Source organism: Rhinolophus ferrumequinum, chromosome 11 (genome assembly GCF_004115265.2).
Source record: "Rhinolophus ferrumequinum isolate MPI-CBG mRhiFer1 chromosome 11, mRhiFer1_v1.p, whole genome shotgun sequence".
Taxonomy (NCBI): domain Eukaryota; kingdom Metazoa; phylum Chordata; class Mammalia; order Chiroptera; family Rhinolophidae; genus Rhinolophus; species Rhinolophus ferrumequinum.
Genome location: NC_046294.1, coordinates 29607459 through 29628741, shown reverse-complemented (window position 1 = coordinate 29628741; position 21283 = coordinate 29607459). Strand labels below are relative to the sequence as shown.

The 21283-nt window shown below is 40.6% G+C and overlaps 2 protein-coding genes across 6 annotated transcripts in view; one reads left to right on the top strand and one right to left on the bottom strand.

Moving 5' to 3' along the window:
• ANO3 (anoctamin 3) overlaps nt 1–8091 on the top strand; it is a 344736-nt gene extending 336645 nt beyond the window's left edge. For all 5 annotated transcript variants that reach the window (XM_033120578.1, XM_033120577.1, XM_033120579.1 and 2 more), the window contains one exon: nt 1681–8091. In XM_033120578.1, coding sequence (XP_032976469.1) covers nt 1681–1863 — 183 coding nt within the window. In that variant the 3' untranslated portion in view covers nt 1864–8091. The remainder of the gene's footprint in view (nt 1–1680) is intronic.
• Nucleotides 8092–17340: 9249 nt separating this feature from the next.
• The window catches only part of SLC5A12 (solute carrier family 5 member 12), a 38747-nt gene continuing 34804 nt past the window's right edge, over nt 17341–21283 (bottom strand). The window contains exons 14-15 of the mRNA XM_033118823.1: nt 19457–19584; nt 17341–17531 (exon numbers count right to left, since the gene is read on the bottom strand). Coding sequence (XP_032974714.1) covers nt 17379–17531; nt 19457–19584 — 281 coding nt within the window. The 3' untranslated portion in view covers nt 17341–17378. The remainder of the gene's footprint in view (nt 17532–19456; nt 19585–21283) is intronic.

Genomic DNA, 21283 nt, shown 5'->3' with positions numbered 1-21283 from the left:
GTATGTTTATTGGGTATTTGTACCAGAAAACTAAGATAAAAGAAGCTACTCACATTTGAACTGAAAACTTAGTTTTGAGCCTCTTAGTAACCAAATTTGAAAAGGAAAGGATGATTTTCATCATCCTTTAAGAGTCCATATCTATATTCATCAGGATAGAGAAATTTATGTTCTGAACAATGAACTCAAATTACAGTTGATCACACGTGTATTTGTATAACAGACATTGTATAATTCAATCAGTGAAACCTGAGAATGCTTTTATAAAAAGTGCATAGATCTGGATGCTCAGAGTCATGCGATAATATTGGATTATAGTCCTGTTAAGAAATTTTGGAGAAGCTACAGAATCATTGCCTGCTTAGCATAAAACCAGCTTAATACAAGATGAAGGGCTTAATGCAAGATGAAGGGCTTGCATTGGAATATATTGAGTATCTGTTCTCTAAAGTACCCCTATGGTCTGTGGAAAAACTTTGAATGCATCTGTTTCCTGTAGCCAAAATTACAAAGAGGAAAAAGATGGCCAGGAAAGAAACTCCTGATCTGCTTTTCTGTGGGAAAATGTGACCTGCTTTACTGTGATACACTGTGCAGTGCAGTTTCCTGGGACACATATTGCAAGTTCAGTTAAAAGTCTCGAATTATTCCTTTCCATATAGAGAGACTATTGTCACAACTCCTTTACGTAAATGTGTGGTTTTTTTTTTCATAGATCATCCTAACTCTATCAGGCTCAGATTTTTTTCTTTTTTTCTTTTCTGAGAAACTGAAAGATCTATTCTTCTCCATGGGAAAAAAAAAGGGGGGTACAGTTATAATAATAGGAGGTAATATTTAAGTAGTACTTATCCTGTGCCAGGTACTCCTTTAAACCCTTCACATAATTTACTCACTTAATCCTCATACCAGCCTTTAAGAGATACTATTATTATCACTATTTTAGAGATGAGACACAAAGAATGGAGGTGATTTGCATGAGGTTACACAAGTGATTTGCATAAGGTTGCAGAAGGTGATTTACATAAGGTTACACCAGTAGGCTTCAGACTTAGGCAGTGTCATTCAGCATCTGTACTTGTAACCACAGGCATATTACTACCTTTTGATTTTTGTTCCTGCTTTTTTAGATACATATTTGTCAGTTTATTTTTATCGTGGAAGAATTATGTACTAGGCATAAGAATGTTAAAGCAGTTAATGATATACGTAGAACTTAGTAGAGTAGACGTTCTGAAAAATGGATGTGCTGGAGCTCGAATCTAATCCCTCCAATATTCTATCTGCTTTGCTGGCTGTGTATAACCATCTATCGGACATGGGTTTTCAATGGATGTAATCTTTCTCATCTGTGTGTAACAACGCATGTCATAATAGTATGGCATACTGTATAAGGATTTTATCGATGTGAATTTAAGATTCATTCAGTGTTTATAAGGTGTTATCAACATGTGTCCATGAAAGAAGAAACAATTGTTTTCTCCTAATTCTTATGTGATATAAGGCAATAGTAGTATTCCCAGTATAATTTTAGAAAATATTAATAGTCTAGATGATACATACTGAGTTCTAATGCTTGATTGTAAGGCAAATGCAACATTGTTCATGATTGTTCTGTTTTATTTATGATTAGCCTTTCAGAATCTTTGAAAAGTGTACTTTCCCTTCTCATATTTGCAGCACCTTGTTTTTGGGATCAAGTCATTCATTGCATACCTGATTCCAGATGTACCAAAGAACCTATATGACCGAATACGACGGGAGAAGTATTTAGTCCAAGAAATGATGTATGAGGCTGAACTTGAGCATTTGCAGCAACAGCGGAGAAAAAGTGGTCATCCTGTTCACCATGAATGGCCTTAGCTGACCCCTGTTGCCCAGGAGGACAAGACCATTAGTGACAATGACAGCAACTGCAAAGTCTAGGTGAGATCTAGGATGAAAGCATACCTGCAAATCACATGTATAATATTCTACTTGGAAATGCATCACACCCATCTCTGGGATTTGGAATATCTAGGCTTCTAGGGGGGAAAAAGACAATTCATGACATTAAAAAATGGTTAGGTTGACATTGCAAGAAGCCAGGATCTAATTCTCAGAACCAGCCTCAGGGAGTTGTATGTTTGGAGACCTTCAACTTCCATCAGCTGCAGGGTAATAGGAAGGGTGATGGTGAGGTTTCTAGAGACATATTTCCATGTAAATGTCCATGAGCCAGGCAGGACTTAAAGTATCACGCAGCCTTCACTGTCCTCGTAGTCTGACTTTGAAACCTTAGGTTGAGTTGAGATACTTATAAGAAATGACTTCCATTGATTGTTGCCTTTGCTGCCAGGACTCCATGTCCTCAGCTTACAGGTTTATAGAAACTTCCCTCGTTTCTTACTGAGACTGTGCCACAGTGCATTTATGCTGCTCCACACTCACTATGCAGTTGAAGAGTTGCACATGACCTTTAGCCGTCAAACCAAAAATCTGAGATTCCAAAAAGAATACCATTCATTGAAATCACATTCCATTGCATCGGTTACATTCAAATCTGTTGTATCACTGGCAGAACCAGTTGCACTGGATTTTTTTTATTATTATTACTAAATGCCAATAGACCCACATACTTATAAAATATAGGTGTTTATTCTCATATCCTTTAGAATACTACTAATTCAGATTTTACTGTGGAAGGCTGTTTTATAGTATATTTAATTTTTCCCTTGCTGATTTATTACATCAACTCTCGCAGAATAATTTGAAATGCTGTAAATATGTTGGTTTCCCTTGTACCTTTGCACCTTGACTGTATGTAATGCAAGTTACAATTTATGCAACTCTGAGACTAATTACACAGTTAAGCCAATGTGACTTGTTTAGTCAGGAAAACAGGAGCTGGATGCTTTGCAGTCTTATGCTTTTCCAATAATGTGCACTCTTGCTCATGAGCTAAGGAACACAATGCATGGATATAAATTTATATTATTTGTAGAAACGACACACATATTTTTGAGCTATACTTTGTTTTCATCACTGAAGGGAGTTTTCTGTTATTATTTCCTTGATAGATTGATTTGGTTTATGTTTGAAAACTCTCTAGAAAAAAAAGGCAAAATAATTGTGAAAGAAATCACTTTGCTTTGTTGTGGAGTTGCTATTTCAGTGTCTACTCTGTGTCTGTGAGTATGACTCTTCACGGATGAGATGGAAGCATGGGACATTCAACTACAGAAAGTCTGGTGAAGGCATAAGCTAGGTGGGCAGGATGGGAAGAAAGAGAAGAGTTGAATTAAAGAAATGTGCAGTAAGAATCAATACACTTTTCCTTGTAAAGCTAAGCTACTCTCAATTTTCCTGCTCTGGGAATGGGGTGAGGAATAACATATATGCAACATAGTCATACATATATGTGATTATTATGATTACTGTTTTTCCAATTAATTTTTGTCCAATTAAACAAAGCACAATTATTTCCCAAATCTATAAAGACCTGATTAAACACAAAGGAACTAAAGCTACTTTGTATTGGGTTGGTGCAAAAGTAACTGCAGTTTAAAAGGTTAAAAATAATTGCAAAAACTGCAATTAATTTTATACCAACCTAATATATATGCTAGGGTTCCCCTCGCAGGAAAATTATAGTTTCTCTGACTAGAAAGCTGTTTTTATAATTCTAACACTATTTTTTTTTTTAATTTTCCTTCTTTCCTTCTCGGGAAAAGCTGATAGGTTATAGTTGTTGGTTGATTTGTTTTTGTCAAAATTTTAGCTTCCCTACTTGCCATCTGATTTTGAGCAAGAGGGAGGACCACAGACTCTAAACATCCCTCAGATGCCCTTGCCACGTGGGGCTCTTCCAATCAGATTACAGTATCTGTAGCTGCCACCTGGTTATTCATAGCAACGAATCCCCCTAACTCTACAAAGGAGTTTTAAACTCCTTCATTTTTATAGCATCTACATTTCCTCTCCTTTGTCAGTTAAATGTATACACATGCCTGAGAATAAATACTGTCTATGCCTGTTGAAGACATAAATGAATCTGACATTTATGTCTTTTCCAAATTAAGAACACAAGGCAAAGACATTTGTCTTACGGTAGAGCAAAGAATAATGATAACCGTACCTTTGAGAATTCTTGTCTTGCTGAGTTATTTTTATATAACCACCATCAAGGTTTAAAATCATATTGATTGCCTAGAGAGAAAAAATATCAAAAGAGAAAGATATTTTTAGTAAAAAATTATAAGACATTGATTTAGACAATGCCTTCTCTGATGTTTTCTGAAACTGATGGAAAATTGGAGAAACAATGAAAAAGTTTTCCTTTTGTGAAACAATGTAGTAGAATCTAGCTATGCCTTCATCATCGTTGACAGCAAAAATACTGACAGCCCTTAGGAGTATGTTAGTTTTAGCTCACACTCCTTTAGTTGAGAGAAATGTTTTATACCATCGTTTTCATATGAATGCAAATTATTTCTCAAAGATTTATATAGCACACACTATTCTCAGGAATTCTGTATTACATGAATGCTGCTTATATATTTTCATATTCTAAATTGTTGTCTTTTCAAGCAAATTAATATATGTATGCATGTAGTCAACCTTGACAAGTTGTTCAAAACTGAAGTGCTTTCACAGTGTTGTGTGTGGGAAATTGCTTGAGATTGTAACAGAAATAGTTTGTAATTGTCTGAATCTGTGCATGCATGTTTTGATGAAATGCTGCTGAGTGACTGCATGAGGTACAACTTTCAAATGCTGCACATTCTTCCAGAACAACTCTTAGCACAATCTATTGCAGAATGGAATGAAAAGAAACCTTTTTCACTCAATAAATTATCATGTGATTTTTTTTCCTATAATGTGCATGTTAAGTTTAATGCTGCTTGATTTTTCAATATTAAGTTGGGATATGTTGAGTGGGTATGGGGAGAGGGGACTGCTCGTTCTTCAGCTCTTTAAGGCCCTAGTTTTCTATTCTTGCAAGCCCTTCCCCTACTCTTTAAGTTTTGATGTTTGTCCTCTGATAAACTAATTGTCATCATCAAAGCATTTGCACATGGAAGTGCAGATGTGGTATCGTATTGATCCTAATAGTGCTTTGTGCTGGAAATGGAGGGGAGAAGAAGATTGCTTCGTTCTTATGAGGGTAATAATGTTTCCATTGCCCAGAAGCATTTTTTTTTCACACTTGAGCTGTCTCTACTAATCATCATCAAAATCTCCTTAGGACAGGAATTTTAGCATAGATACAGTTCATGCCAAGGAAAGAGGACATGTAGACGCACTGTAGCCAACCGTCAATAAGAGACTACCACACGGACCATTTTTTTCTCCATTTGATAGTCAAAATTGAAAATCCAAGTTACCTGATGAGTTACTGAACTGATATGGCTGAATTGATTTGTCTGTCAATTGGGGGGCAGGGTAGACATAGGCTCCGTGTGTGATGTGTGTGTCTGTGTGTGTGTGTGTGTGTGTGTGAGAGAGAGAGAGAGAGAGAGAGAGAGAGAGAGAGGAGAGAGAACGCATACTTTGTGTGTGTGTAAAAACCAGTGGACAATTACTCTCTCTGAGATATGCCCAACTTAGTCCTACTATGGTCATCAGGTATTTCCATCCCATTTTCTCTCAGATCACAGTATTATAACAGGCTAATAGTCATAGGTTATATCCAGGGAACTAGTTAATATCTTATCTTTTTCCTGGTATTCTCAGTAACTCAGAAAAGAATCTCTTGGAAAGGCCTGAAAAACCCAACTTCTGATGGAAAGGTGAGAATTTTCCACAGGCACTTCTATTTCAAATGAAATGTGCCAACAATACATCGTCCAAGAAGATTGCTTGGGTTCTAGCTTCTTGAATCATTGACTAAGTTGGGTTCCTGATAGCTGGCATTTATGTGTTCGTAATGGTGATAAGTTACCTTCAATTGAACTTGCCATCTGGGTTCATCTGAAATACCACCCCCATGACCACATTTGATGGTTTTCTTTCTAGAGAACACAGTCGTAGCCACTGCATCCTAGCTACATTCACGTTAAGGCATCTTTTTTAGGAAAGTGAAATGAAAGCAGACAGGTAAAGAACAGACTCACATGTGGGACCAGATCCAGTTCTTGTGCCATCAAAGTCTATCTCAGGGAGAAGAAGCCTAGATGTTTAATCTTACTGCTTTATGTGGGGCCCAGCACAATTCTCCCCATAGAAAGCCTCTTGTTTTATGCACAGCTGGCCCAAAGTGGGAGTCTAGAGTACACTAGATAGTCAGCTATGTGGATGCTGCTTTGTATGTTTCCTAAGAAAGAAGCGGGTAAGGTTTTCAGGCATGTACCGATATTGACTTTTTCAGAATATTTATTTCCATTGCAATTTTTATTCTCTGTGTGGGAAAAACAGCGTCTCTGCTCTTTAGTTTCCAAGAAGCAAAAATTTCCTAAATTATTAGTTGAAAAACAAAACTTAATGAGATCTATTTAGATATTCCTCGCAGAAATAATTGTCATTGAAATAATTGTAGATGTCTATCCTCAAGCTGCCTCAAAACCTTCATAATTATTTTGTCAGTTTCCATACCACTCACTACCAGGTGAACACTTTAGGCCAAATGTAATCTCTTTCCTAACAAGTAGTATGAGCAGACTTTTCCCAACGATTTTGATCCAGTGTACTTTTTTTGATGATTTTTTTTTTCTAAGTGGAAAGAGAGAGACTGAATGGTCAAAACAATGTGATGGCAAAGAGAATTGCAGAAGCAATGGTTTGGGGATGGTGGAGGTACTTTGGAGATGGTAGGGTCTTTCTTACTAAAGCAAAAGCGTCCAATTTGCAGATCTTATTTCAGTATCTGCTGTGCACACACCCTGTCTTATTCCTGACTGAAAAACAACTGCAGTTTAGTTCATCTTTTAACATTCAAAAGAAATGAAGGTTTTTCTTTTTCCTTGTTTTTCTTTCTTTCCTTATCTATTTTAAGAATTTAAAATGCTAAATCTAGTAAGCTTAGATTGCAGTGAAAACTCCAACTAAAGAATAAATGTGTCAGTTTTCAATGTTAAAGATGCAAATGCACTTAAAAATACAGGCTATTTTTTCCTTCGGGGAATATGTGGCTATTGGCCTCTATATTGTACTTTTCAAGTGGAAAAGAGCTATTAGAGTCCTGTAATTAATGAGTGGATATGGGGAAGGCCAGAAGAAACAGAGCGGATTTCTCCACTCTGAAACCCTTTTTTTCTCAACAAGAGAAATTATGTTGCAACCATAATTTAGCCAGAAGATTATAAATATTTTTTCTTTATTGATATAGATATGTAGATATGGATACATATTGTTGTTCATCATTAAACATTCCTTCCAAACTCTCATAAGAAATTTGAAAGCCGATTTAAGGAAGCTTTGATCTGTTGAAATAGGCTGAATCTGTTTTTAAGCTGATGTCTTCAGGTCAGCATTCTTAAAAATAATAAACAATAAAGGTATATAAACATTTATAATGTTGATTCCAAATCAATACCATTGCCTGATTGCTCAGTTATCTACACTTCCGACTATATTATACTGTAATAAATAAGCAATGTAAGAATTACTCATGTTTTTCTTACATGGCAGCTATATTAGGACATTAAATCATTACACTATATGAAATTCTTCTTAGCTTCTTAAAGTGTGAAAGCAGATTCTGTAATTGGGAACTAACTGGATGTTTTGAACATCTGTGTACACCTTTGCTTTAATATTAAAAAAAAACAAAACAGATGAATTGCTGTTTCTGGAAATTCCCGAGGACAAAAAGGTCAAGGTCCATAAAAGATATCATGATTATATATTGCTTTTCTTGATTTATAGTAATCTACTAAGTCTTAAAACCCTCTTGATGGTAATTTCTATGTGTATTCGTGTGTGCACACATGCTTGTCCTAAACCCTTGATAGCCCATATATTACAGGCACTATACAAAACACTGAAAAAGAAATCATATAATATGTCAAACCTTATTTTGACATATGTTTACTTGGTCACTTGGTAGACCTACCTTAATATGTTAAGTTTATATAAATTATTTTCGGGTAGATCACTATTTTGCATCCTACTCCTAACCCTATAGAAAATATTCACATTGATCATTTGAATGCACTTCAATAAGAATTTACTTTTAAAAGAAATAACTAAAATAATTATATATCTTAATTATATAGCTATACTCATTCTAGTATTCCAGGGTTCTATGAAAAAGCTGCATAAAATTTTGGATATATAAAAATATCTTAACTTTCCCATCGATATACAGAAATATTATCAACTAACATTTTCTGTCATAAAGTAGGATTATTTTTCTGATTTGTCATGAGTCTAATCAGAGAACCAGTGATATACAGACATCCCAGGTAAGGGTAATGTTGTGATTAAATAGCCAAATTTTTATAAGCTTAACTCTGTCTTCTGAAGATAGCTGATATTTCAAACACAAAAAGTACAACATTAGAAAAATGGTCTTGTGTTTGTTATTCACACAGGTGTTTGCAAATCTAGATTGATTTGGTCAGGAGATTGGAATGGAGGAGGAAATAGTAACATTAACTTTTTCCAAGAGTTACAAATAAAAACCCATTAGGTGATGTACTGTCAATTATGGGTTACCATTGATTAATTGAAAATGTGTATCATTTTAATATATATTATTGGTAATATCAATTACAAATTTAGTTGTTTTAAAATAGATTATACTTCATGGTTATCAATGCTGACAAGAAGAGTTTAACTCTATGGTGAACCTACCTACCTTGCAATATTGAGATTGAACACATGAGATTTTTAAATATACAAATATATATACGTAGGAGAGCTAAAATTTCTCTAATATTTTAAAACAATTGATTTCTAAGAGAACAATTAAAAGGAGATTCCTCTATTTTTTTTTCCATTTACCAGTCTGATCTTTGTAATACTATTTGATTAAGATTGTAATACCAAAAAACTATTTCAATAATCTCTTTGAAATACTGCTTATAAGCCCCCCTGGTCTGTGCTTTATTTCTTTTTCTCTTTAGAATGAAATAGTCTAACCCTATACAATTGCAAAATAATGAAATTTATATTCAAGAAATATTATTTGAATGAAATAAAAGGAAAAGCCCTCCCTCCCTTACCCTTTAGAGAATTGTAGTGACTTTAAACTGTGTGCTGAGTCATAAACTGGAATTATGCTGTCTACTTATCAAGGTTTACATTTACAAATGTAATTAACAAATCATAGATATGAATATTGCATTTTTCAGTAATAAACGTGCCTATCTTTGTAACCGTAGTTTTTGTTTTTGTTTTCTTTTTTCAAGAATTTAGGATTCTCCGGAAATATCATATTTTATTTAAACTTGGCATTAAAAAGGCTGCTGTTTGGACATTTATGGCATGACTTTTCATTTGTACCTTATGTTTATTTTATTATTTCTAATTCTCAAACTACTTCAGTAATGCATGTACTAAGCCAGTATCTTAACAATCCTAAAGAGAAAAAGTGAATCAATTTAACTTAAATGAATACTGTAATGGGTACCATTTTCTTCCTTTCTTCATATGCTAACAAGCATTGAATGTTCCATGTGGACCAGTCACTATGCTAGCTACAATATATGATTTGCCTCTGTAAATCCTCACAACAACCCTATTTAGTAGGGACAATTTTTGCTCTTTTTAATTTGTGAATAAACTAAAGCCTTAAAACCCTTGCCCAAGCTTACCATGATAATATATATCAGAACTCAAGTCTGAACCAAAGCTGTTTAACTCCAATCCCTCACTTCAGTCAATAAGCTGCACCTCTTTCTTTAAGTGATGACAAAGAGAATGTCAGTCGTCAAAATGGATTCATTTGGTGTGAGTGAAAGAGGGGTTGAGGTCATTCCATATCGTTTTTACCAATATTTGTGATTGTGTTTAAAAGACAGAGATTGGCATCAAGTTTGGCACATGTTAGGCCTTCTTAGGAAATAACCATGTATAGTTCCATTTATTGGGAATATCCCTGGTCATTCTGTGGTAAAATAGCCACAAATTGAACTCATTTCCTTGGCTTTGATTGAACTTGGCACTAGACAGACCTTACACTGCAGCAGCAACCTTGACACAACTCTGAGCTGACATTCCTAGGGAGGGGTGAGGGGGGAGAGGTGTGTTCTGACTGGCCCAATCGATTGACTCTGCACTTCATACCGAGTTTCCCCAAAATAAGACCTAGCCGGACAATCAGCTCTAATGCTTCTTTTGGAGCAAAAATTAATATAAGACCCGGTATTATATTATATGTGGGGACAGAGTCCCAGAGAGCAGTTTCCAGGCTCGGCCTCATGTGAAAAGGTGCTGGCTTGGGTAGTAGATGGCCATCAGCTGTGATCAGATGGTCATCAGCTGTAACCACTTAGCCATTAGCCACTAATATAACTGCCGTGGCTAAGCTAGTAAGCGTGGTGTCGTGCGGGGTGGCCTGCAGGGTCTCAGCTCCCCACATAAGAACGCAGGACATGGTGAGGCCAAAAAGGAACACCCACGGAGCCATAAGTAGGGGAGTCATATCTCTATACTCTCACTGGCGACTGCGTTGGAGGCCCAGGAACCAGGAGCAACACAATTCTCAACCCTCACTGTGCCGCTTGCAGACTCAGCCACCATCTTCTTGCTAGCTCCCCCTTTTGCTTTTTTTGCAACTAGCCTAGCCACGGCAGTTATATTCATGGCTAATGGCTCACTGGTTACAGCTGACGGCCAACTAGCCACAGCTGCTGGCCATTTGATCACAGTCGATGGCCATTTACTACCTGAGCCAGCACCTTTCTATGTGAGGCCGAGAGCCTGGAAACTGCTTTTTGGGGCTCTGTCCCCACACGTGGATTGCAGTTAGCACGGCAGATTGCGGCTAGCAAGTTGGTTGCCAGAGAAGCAGAGTGGATTGCAGCTAGCAAGTTGGTTGGTTGCCAGAGAAGCGGACAGCAGATTGCGGATCGTGTGGCTCCTGCTTCCTGTGTCTCCGGCCCAGCCACAGCGAGAATATAGTGGTACGACTCCCCTATCTATGGCTCCGTTGGTGTTCCTTTTTGGCCTCGCCATATCCTGCATTCTTACGTGGGGAGCGGGACCAGAGACCCCACATGACACCCTGCATGACACATGAATGGGTCATGGTGCCGGCCCATGGTATGGTGCCAGCCAAAACTTTCCGAAAGATGAGGGGGCAGTTTGTGTGTGTGAAAGCTCAGCTTCGGGAGGCCCGTGAGGAGCTGTGCCAGGAATGGGAGGCGCGGTCTGCCTAGGAGAAACGTGACTCCTTGGTAAATTGGTGGGCCTCTCTAGCCTCTGGATGGCATGCCACCCTATTGGCCGTGACGGGCGTCACCTTTCTTTTGGTAATCTGCTGTTGCGTAGGCCCCGAGAGTTGTGGACATCTTGCACCGAGGCCACTACCCACTCAGACACCTGGCGCAGTGAGCAGGATTCTGGCCAGGTAGGAATGGTGTCTGAATTTGGGCAGGAGGACATGTGGCCCCCACACAGTGTGTGGTACACGGTAGTCACTGTTCTCAGAAGTTGGACCCCCGAGGAAGGGTGGGAGGACATGGATGGCTCTCCAGCCAGCGTGGAGAGGGCCCTGCAGGTTCTAGCTGAGCAGTTGCCGGAGGAAGCGAGGTTCCTGGTAGGTCGGAGGGGATGAGCGGGGACCAGAGGCCCTACGTTCAACTGGCCATACATTGGTCCCCTTCTAATGTGCAGAGGGTTTTGGCCTTAGTTTTGGCGCAGTCTGCAGTCTTGTTTATGGGAACCCAGAACTGTTCCCCAGACCAGCAATCTGCATTGATGGCTATGGGGGAAAGACTGTGACTGTAAAAGCTGTTTCCTTACCACTGGGTTTAGGAAGGCTTCCACCCCACACCTACAAGGTGCATGTCTCCCCCGTCCCGGAATATATTCTAGGAGAGGACGTGCTATATGGCCTCAGTTTACAGATGTCGGTTGGAGAGTTCTGTGTCTGGATCTGGGTGGTGAGAGCAGTGACACGTGGGCATGCTCACCACCCTCCTTAAGTGTTGCCACAGCTCTGGCGCACGGTTACAGTGTGACAGTACTGCCTGCCAGGAGGGCAGGAGATTGGTTGTACAATATTGGAATTGAAGAAGGCACATATTGTGAGGACTACGCACAGTCCCTTTAACTCCCCAGTATGGCCTGTCAAGAAGCCAGATGGGACCTGGCGAATGACTGTGGACTATAGGGAATTAAATAAGGTGATGCCACCTTCGCACACTGCAGTACCTTCAATTCACGATTTGATGGATCTTCTGACTGTCTGCCTGGGAACATATCACTATGTAGTGGACTTGGCAAATGCCTTTTTCTCCATTGATATTGCACCTGAGTGTCAAGAGCTGTTTGCTTTTACCTGGGACGGGCGGCAAGGATACTTGCACAGCCCCACTATCTGCCACAGGCTCATAGCCCAGGATTTGGCACAGTGGGATCACCCATCCGCTGTGGCCTTGTTTCACTGTGTTGTTGATATTTTACTAACATCTGATTCTCTTTCAGATTTAGAGCAAGCAGCTCCCTCTCTTCTCCGCCACCTGAAGTCATGTGGCTGGGCAGTGAACGGGGAAAGGTCCAAGGCCCTGGCTTAGCTGTCAAATATTTGGGTGTTGTGTGGTCGGGTAAGAAAAAGGTCATACCTGAGACGATTATTGATAAAATACAAACATTTCCCCGGCCTCCCAAGTTCTCCCAACTGCAGATGTATTTGGGTTTGCTGGGGTATTGGTGGCCGTTTGTACCCCATTTAGCACAAATGGCAAGGGCCTTGTATAACATAATAAAAAAAGGGGGCCTCATGGGATTGGACAGAGGGTATAGAGCAAGCCTTTGTTTCCACAAAATGGGCAGTACAGCAGGCACAGGCTCTGCAAGTAGTAGACCCTGGTCACCTGTTTGAACTTGATGTTCAGGTAACCCAAGAGTGGTACGGTTGGGCCTCTGGCAATGGCAGGAGTGTCTCTGGTTGCCAGTGGGATTTTGCCACTGTGCCAACTGTGGAAAGGAACGGAAGTCCGCTACTCTCTAATAGAGAAATAGCTGGCTGCTGTGTACGCAGCCCTAGTGGCCACAGAAGCCATCACAGGGACGGCACAGGTGTTGGTTCAAACAACCTATCCCATCCAGGAGTGGGTCCGTACGTGGACCCAGGGACCTAAAATGGAGGTGACACAGACCACCACCCTCGCCAAGTGGGGTGCCTACTTGGAGAAACATAGCACCCTTAGTTCAAACCTTTTGAGCACAGAGCTACAACAGGTCCTGGGGCCTGTGGAGCTTGTAGGCCAGGTTGAGCCAAGTGCTCTGCCTAGGGGGGGAGGACTTGGAGCCTTCGCCCTACAGAGAAGTACAGCCCCCAGTACCTAAAGATGCCTATTTTACTAATGGTTCTAGCCGGGAAGCTGCAGCCATTTGGACGGCTATTGGTATGCAGCCCAAAACAGACACCATTTGGTTTGATACTGGGATGGGCCAGAGTAGCCAGTGGGCTGAGCTTCGGGACGTGTGGATGATAATCAGCCATGAGCCCGGGCCCCTAGTTATTTGTACTGACAGCTGGACGGTGTTCCGGGGCCTAACGTTGTGGTTCCCTATGTGGAAACACCAAAACTGGTTGGTAGGACACCTTCCACTGTGGAGTCAAGCCATGTGGCAGGAACTCTGGGACCTAGGGCAGAGAAAGGTGACCCTAATGCATATCACAGGTCACTCCCCCTTAGTGATGAAACAGATGCCCTAGCACAGTTTTGATGTTTAGAACAGGCCCCTGCCACTGATGTGGCCCATTGGCTGCATAGGAAATTGCAGCACGCTGGAAGCCAAACCATGTGGCAGGTGAGCAAACGCTGGGGTCTGCCTTTGAAATGGCAGGAGATAGCAGATGCCTGCTATGACTGTGTCGTCTGTGCTAATGACAGCCTCCAACGGTGGAGGCTTCCCTGGGAGACACAGCAGATTACGCGAGGGAGGGTGCCCTCACTCTCTGGCAAGTGGATTACATTGGACCCCTGCCTAAGGCCCGCAATGCGATGTGTGTGTTCACAGAGGTGGACACTGCTGCAGGGTTGATGTTTGCTTGGCCGTGTGCAGCTATGGATCAGCGGCATACAGTGGTCGCTCTTACACGGCTGTGGGCCCTCTATGAGCACCCCCAAATCATTGAAAGTGACAGGGATACTCATTTTACAGGGCAAGAAGTGAAGCACTGGGCTGCCAGGATGGATGTACAATGGTTGTTTCATACCCCGTACAATTCACAAGCAGCTGGCATGATTGAGCGATACAATGTCCTTTTGAAGCAAGGCCTCCGGGTGTCTAAACACCCTCCCACGATGCGTGACTGGGCCTCGCGTTTATGGGATGTCCTGAGAGTCCTGAATGAGAGACCAGGGAAGGGAGGGCCCGCACCAGTAGAAGCTCTGCTACATTGAACGGCTGCTCCCATTCAGTTGCAGGTTACCACAAGTAAGATTCTGTTAAAGCCAGGCTACGGCAGGAATGGAAACATTTTGCTGCCAGCACCCACATGCTTGAAAGCAGGGGAATGGCAGCAATGGACTTGGCCCTGGCGGGTCAAAAGCCCCCACTGTCGGTGATTGGGCCTGATAGTCCCATGGGGTGCTGGTTTGACCCATGTTTTGCAAGTGACGCCAGGAGTGGTGGCCGAGTGGCCACCGCAAGTGACTGTGGTATACGGAGGTCCCGATACTAGGATGATTTTGCGGGGAATCTATATGTTCTCCCTATGGCCTATTATCGCGTCCCCTGTTCTGTTACATGTCAAAACTATGCAAGAGACCCCAAGCACTGCCATAGAGGTCTGGTACTACAAACTGGGAAAGGTGCAGTAGCAGCAACCCTCCTTTCCCAGGACAAAAAGCTAGCATGTATCCTCCCAGATAGAAGGGATGTGCCATTGTTGGTTCCTAAGAATACTATTTCTTTGTGCCTGTAGGTGTCTATAGGATAATACAGCACAGGGCCCCTGGCGGGAGATGCTTGTCACATAGATTGTGAGGCGAAACCCTGGGGGCTGGAGTGTGGGGACAGAGTCCCAGAGAGCAGTTTCCAAGCTCTCGGCCTCACTAGGAAACGTGCTAGCTGGGGTACTAGATGGCCCTCAGCTGTAACCAGTTAGCCATCAGCCCCTAATATAAATGCCATGGCTAAGCTAGCAGGCGTGGATTGCAGTTAGCAGGATGGATTTCAGCTAGCAATTTGGTTGGTTGGCAGAAAAGCAGATGGCAGATTGCGGATCGTGTGGCTCCTGCTTCCTATGTCTCCAGCCCAGCCACCAGTGAGCATATAGTGGTATGAATCCCCCATCCATGGCTCCATTGGTGATCCTTTTTGGCCTCGCTATATCCTGTGTTCTTACGTGGGGAACGGGAGCTGAGACCCTGCATGACACCCTGCATGATATTATATTATATTAATATATTAATATGTTATATTAATATATTATATTAATATATTTATTATATTATAGCAAAATAAGACCGGGTCTTATATTAATTTTTGCTCTAAAACACGCATTAGAGCTGATTGTCCAGCTAGGTCTTATTTTCAGAGAAACACGGCAGCTCCCTTGTGCTTCACTATACCACAAACCTGGTTTGTACACACTGTGGAAGATGGTTCTCCTGTGCCTTCCCATCTCTCTCCCCCTGAAGCCTAAGGTTTTTGTATGTTTGTTCAAATAAGAAGAATTTGGGAGGGTATATATAATAATATAATAATAATAGTACATCCCATTTGTAAGTCATTTTATGCTTTGGCAACATTCCAGGTAAGAGAATTTGTGACTAAAAAAGAACAGATCCTAAAAATTTTTCTGGGAAAGTACTGACCTAGTACTTTTCACTACTTATCTAGTATTTTCCAGTACTGACCTAGAAGGTACTAAAATATCTGTAGGATAATTTGTGAGCAAAATTTGTGAGAGAATTTGTGTAAAATGAAAGACTATGGTACATTTTGTTTCTGTACAATTCCAAGTGAAAGTTCAAAATCTTGAAATATATTCCAAGTCACATATACATATATGTGTGTGTGTGTGTGTGTGTGTGTGTGTGTGTGATTTGGAATATATATATCTCAAAAATGTTTCTAGAAATTCTATTCCTTCTCATTTTCAGAAATTTTCCCAAACGTATCCGTCTTTAATTCTTCCCTCTTTTTTCCAATATGTTTTTCCTCATCTCTCTTATAAACCACAGCCAATTCTCTTTCCCTCTACTCTTTCTTATTTGAGAGTGGAAGGAGAGAAGGCAAGCATTATTTACTAGAGTTCAACTATTAAGGTCTTCTGTCACCTTAGCTTGATGGAACACACTGAGGTTGCATATACGAGCTGAAGGAGCAGAGTATAAATCCTGGCGACAAGGTACTTTACACCAAAGAAGTCCCTATGGCTAGTGAAATCTCCTGTGGGTTGGTAAGATATTCGCAAGGTTTTTTTCCACAGTTCTGTCCTAACAGCCTCGTATAGAGCATTCCTTTCCTCTTTACCCAGCCCTGGAGAAAGACTTCATTCAGACTTCCTGTTAAGAAAGAGTCCATTTTTCATTGCAAGGTGATGAGAAGGAAAAGAAATACTACACTGAGAGTACAAAGGGAAAAGAGTATTTATTATCATTGTTCCCAATAATCAGATATACCAGTCTCTCTTGTGCTGAGCAAAATTATTTTTCAGGCTTGGTCAGGACAGCTGTATTCGCAGGAATGAGGAAGGTGTGTGTGATAATAGCAGTTAAGTCTTCCAACTGCAGCTGTAGGATGGGGGATCTGAAATGTGTGTACAGATATGGGTAGTACGGGGCTTGGCATGGATGTCCTTCCCTTGTTTTAGCAGCAGTGACAGAGAAGCACGTCACATGCATACCCCCTTCCTCCTTCTGCCTGTAAACTCCAAGCTATTAGATGGTTTTTTAAAAAAAATAATGAAATTTAATACGACACAAAGCAAAGAGACTGATTCCTAGTACGATGATGAAATACAATCCTAATTTATTCAAGAAGGAAGTCGCCAAGGCACTTAAGGCTTGACTGTTTTTTCTCACCTGAAAGTTTGGGTTTTCCAAAGAATGTCCTGGGGAACAGTTATTTTATTGGTAGTTATAAATAAGTATAAATAGACATTAGACATCCCTGTCTTCTAGCAGTGGCCACTACATAAGTCTGCCAACCAATAGGCAAGAAGTATGTGGACTATATGTATCTATGCATATGTGTGTGGGTGTGTGTGTGCATGCGCGTGCACACGCATGCGCGTGCACACACATGCGCGCACACATTCTCGTGTTGCCTTAGAAATGGGTAATCTTCTCAAATGCCAGATTGTTGTAGCTCTTGTCCTTGGGATCATAGCCTGGAACATGGACCAGGCTTTCTCTCCTGAGACCATTCTGTAAGACAGATTCAGCCCCCTGTTTCCAGGCACTGCTATTTTCAAGATTTTCCTGAGGAGAATGGAAAGACACATGTTAGTGAGATAGCCTTGATGTATTTTAAATCAAACTGAGGGAATCTTCCTTGGCCTACCCCTTCGAAAAAATAATGCATAAATATGAAAGCAACACGAATAACTCTGACCCAAGGCACTTCCTAATAACTTTGATGCTTCCATCTATGTAAGTACTATTTTAATGATAATAAAAACAGAAAGAACAATTTAGTGAGCATTTACAATATGTCTTGTGTGAAGAAATGTAAATTTCTCCTTTACTACTGCAAACCTGTGACATAGTAATATGACACAGTAGTAAGTCTCCTCCCAAGGAGAGACAATTGGTATCTCAGATGGTAGCAGCCCCTTCTTTCCTGTGAATAGTAAGGCCTCTTGACCATAAAAGGGGGACCTGCATACAGATGCCCCTGGAGGCTGCTCAATGATAGTCTTTAGCAAAGGAGCCCAACAGTGACATGCTAAGTATTCTGCCTGACTCTCAACTCAGCCTTGAGAACACAAGCTGACTGCATCAACAAGTTTAATCATTTATTCCAGGAAATTCTTCCTCAGGAACATAAGTCTATAAACCGGTAAATAATGTGATCCTTTCATTCTAGCACATCCTTAAAATCCATGTATCCAAACAACATACTGCTCAAACAGCTGCCTTCTCAGCAAAATACATTTCCTTCGCATTCTGAGCTCCTGTCAAGTAACCATTAAACTCAGCTTTACTGGATGAACATGTTACTATGGTGTTTGGGGGAAGGAGAGCAACTGACAACTTAGGTGCTGTAACAATATAAGGGTAAGGAGTCCCTCTCCTAGAGTACTAAAAGAATGAAATGTCTGGGACTTAAAAAATGATAATAAGCCCCAATTAAAAAAGGAATCAAAACATATGCCTGCCCGTAATCAGGATGAGAGGACAGACACCCATAAGACCAAAGGTAATGGGAAACATTGCTCTTCCCAACGTCCTACAGTTGTCAAACACTACAATAACTCTTGAGTGATTCGTGTTTTGGTTTTTGGTGTTTTTTGTTTGTTTTTGGTTTTTGCCAACACTGCCCCCAGACAGCTTTATATTCATTCCCACTTCCCTGAGACCCCTCTCAGCATCCTTCAGCAGGAACCCAAACCCAAAATACATGTCCATCTTCCCTCTTGTAGGGGCCTGCATTTCCTGGTTCCCTGTCGTACCCCGACCCATTGCTGCATCAAGTCAGGAATCCAGTTTGGTCTGACCACAGGATCTTCCTGGTGGTCTCTGGCTGATGTGATCTTAATAGAACTGGGACAGTGTCCCCAGCTCTTCCTGGCCTACACACGATTCTTAGTGGGATAAGGAGAGCTGGGGGTGAGGAGGAACAGGTATGTGCATCCTGCTGCTTGCCTACCTAAGAAGTTCCTTCAATAAATCTTACTTTATATTCATGCTCCACAGAACTAAAGATGTCTGTGTCCAGGTTATGCTGCATGATCCCCCCAGTTTTCAGATAAAAGCTGAAGTTCAGAGAGGTTAAGTAACTTACCCAAGGAAAGTAAGACGTGGAACCAGGATTAAACCCAGGGCTGACTCTAAAGCCCAGGCTTTTCACCCATATACTAGATTGGACCCTTATTTTATTCCTTCCCTGTAATTAATTTTCATGTTTTTCTTAGAATTCTCCTTCACAAGGGTTAAAAGGAATTTTGGAAACTGATCACTTGCAATGCCAACAATTCAGCCCAAAGGCACATTTACCTCTCAAAATAATTACATGCTTAAAAGCTAATTAGCAGAGGTAACTGAAGTTGAAACCCAGATTCTCTAAAGTTCTAATAGTCACTGCCTTCCCTCCCTACGCCCACCCTTCCAAGTGGTTTAAATGGGCAAAAAGGGAATCCCTTTGAGCCAATGCATATTTTTCAGAAGCTCAAATATCAGCTCACCTGCTCTGTGTCACGGTCATGTTGAACGCCACACCAGCACAGTGTTTTGTATTTCTTAGACCAAAAGCAAAATAAATTGCAAACCGGTCTAATTAGCACTGGTTGAATATCTTTGCCCCTTTGGTGACCTATTAATGAAAGAACAGATGGATTAGGTGGTTGCACACTCCCAGGACTCCCTTTAAGGATTTAAGCATTGTCAACTTGAGAAGTAGGTTACTTCTTAGTATAAGGGTAAAAACAGGGCTGACTGGTTAATAGGCTGAAATTGGTAACCACTCAAAGGGGTGGGTGTTTTTAAACATCCACAAACTATCAGGTCAGACAAGCTCACAGCTATCGAGTTAAATCGATAAAGACAACCTATTTCCTTTTAAATAATCATTATGGAAAACTCAACTAGTACCCTGTGTAGGCCAACAGAGGGGGTCGCAGAAATTATACAATTTCTTCCTTTAGGAAAGCTCTCAATTTTCAATCAAATCAGATATATTAGAGGGCATCAGAGTTAATACTTGTAAAATTAAACAGATAATTTTTACTGTTTCTTCTTCCCTCTACCTCAGCATCATGAACAAGCAAAGCTCTCATGTTGCCTCCAGTTACTTTAGACTTTCTTGACACTTCCTGTCCTGTCACTAAAATGTACCTGTTCAATGTCCCATTCCGTCAAATCCTGCTATGGTACAAGAGTCTCCGGCCAGCAAAGCCTAAAACATGTACTGTCCAGCCCTTAACTGGGAACATTTCCTGACCTCTGTGAGTACAACTCTGTTTATAAAAACAGGCAGTGAGCCAGATTGGCCCTTGGTTTCATGACCCCTGGCCTAAGCGATAAACATAATGAATTGAGAACTAAAGGTTTTATAGCTGAGACCTGCAGCCATATGATAAATGAGGAATAAAAACTGGCAAGATTCACATGAGTACAAACTTGCCCACTGCAAAACAGAACAGCATAAATCTACAGAATGTATTCTCATGGTGGGATATTCTGGCCACTGGATAAACCAACAAGATGTATGTTTTTGATTTAGAAAATGCTATTTTTATTTTGCATGATTAAAGTGATAAAATAACTTTTAGCTGCCCAGTAGCGTTTTACCAGTAATACCTAAGACTTTAAAGTATCATGAGCCAAGATCACCCTTTAGCAGCTAATACACAGAATGATGAATGATATAAACTGTCTGAAGGTACCGATCCACATAGACACAATCCTGTTTATCAACATGTATGAGTAACATGAACAGCATAGGTTTGAAGGGCTAGATTTTCTGGAAGAAGCAGAATTGAAATTATCACCTAATAAGACCAAGCATGACAAACAGCAAGACCAAGGTAAAATATGACCTAGGTGAGCAGGCCCACAAAAGGCCTCTGGTCTTCCACACTGACCCTGTCCTACAAACATTAAACATTTTAAGACATTTTTTTTTAAAGATTCATTGAGTATTAGAGAAGATGTGTGAAGTTCCCTTAGTTAGCAGACCTGAAGGTATCAAGATAGAACTAGGGCCTCATTTGGAAGGTAGGCACCAGGAGGCAAGAACATCTGGTGCTGAGGATGAATACTCTTCCAAAAAATGTGATGGGATGGCGTAATTACATTCTGATAAAGTGTTCCATTTTGGTCGTAAGGCTATTTCACTAAGATTTGGGCCATTTGTGGAAAAAGAAAACATAAGGATTGATACCAGCACAGTTGTTCTTGATCAAGATGGCAAAGAATTTTCCATCTAAATGTAACATAAGTGCTGTTATATCAACACAAGAACCTGTTAATTTCAATGTGCTTCTGGAAAAGAGGTAACTAGACTGGCAAAG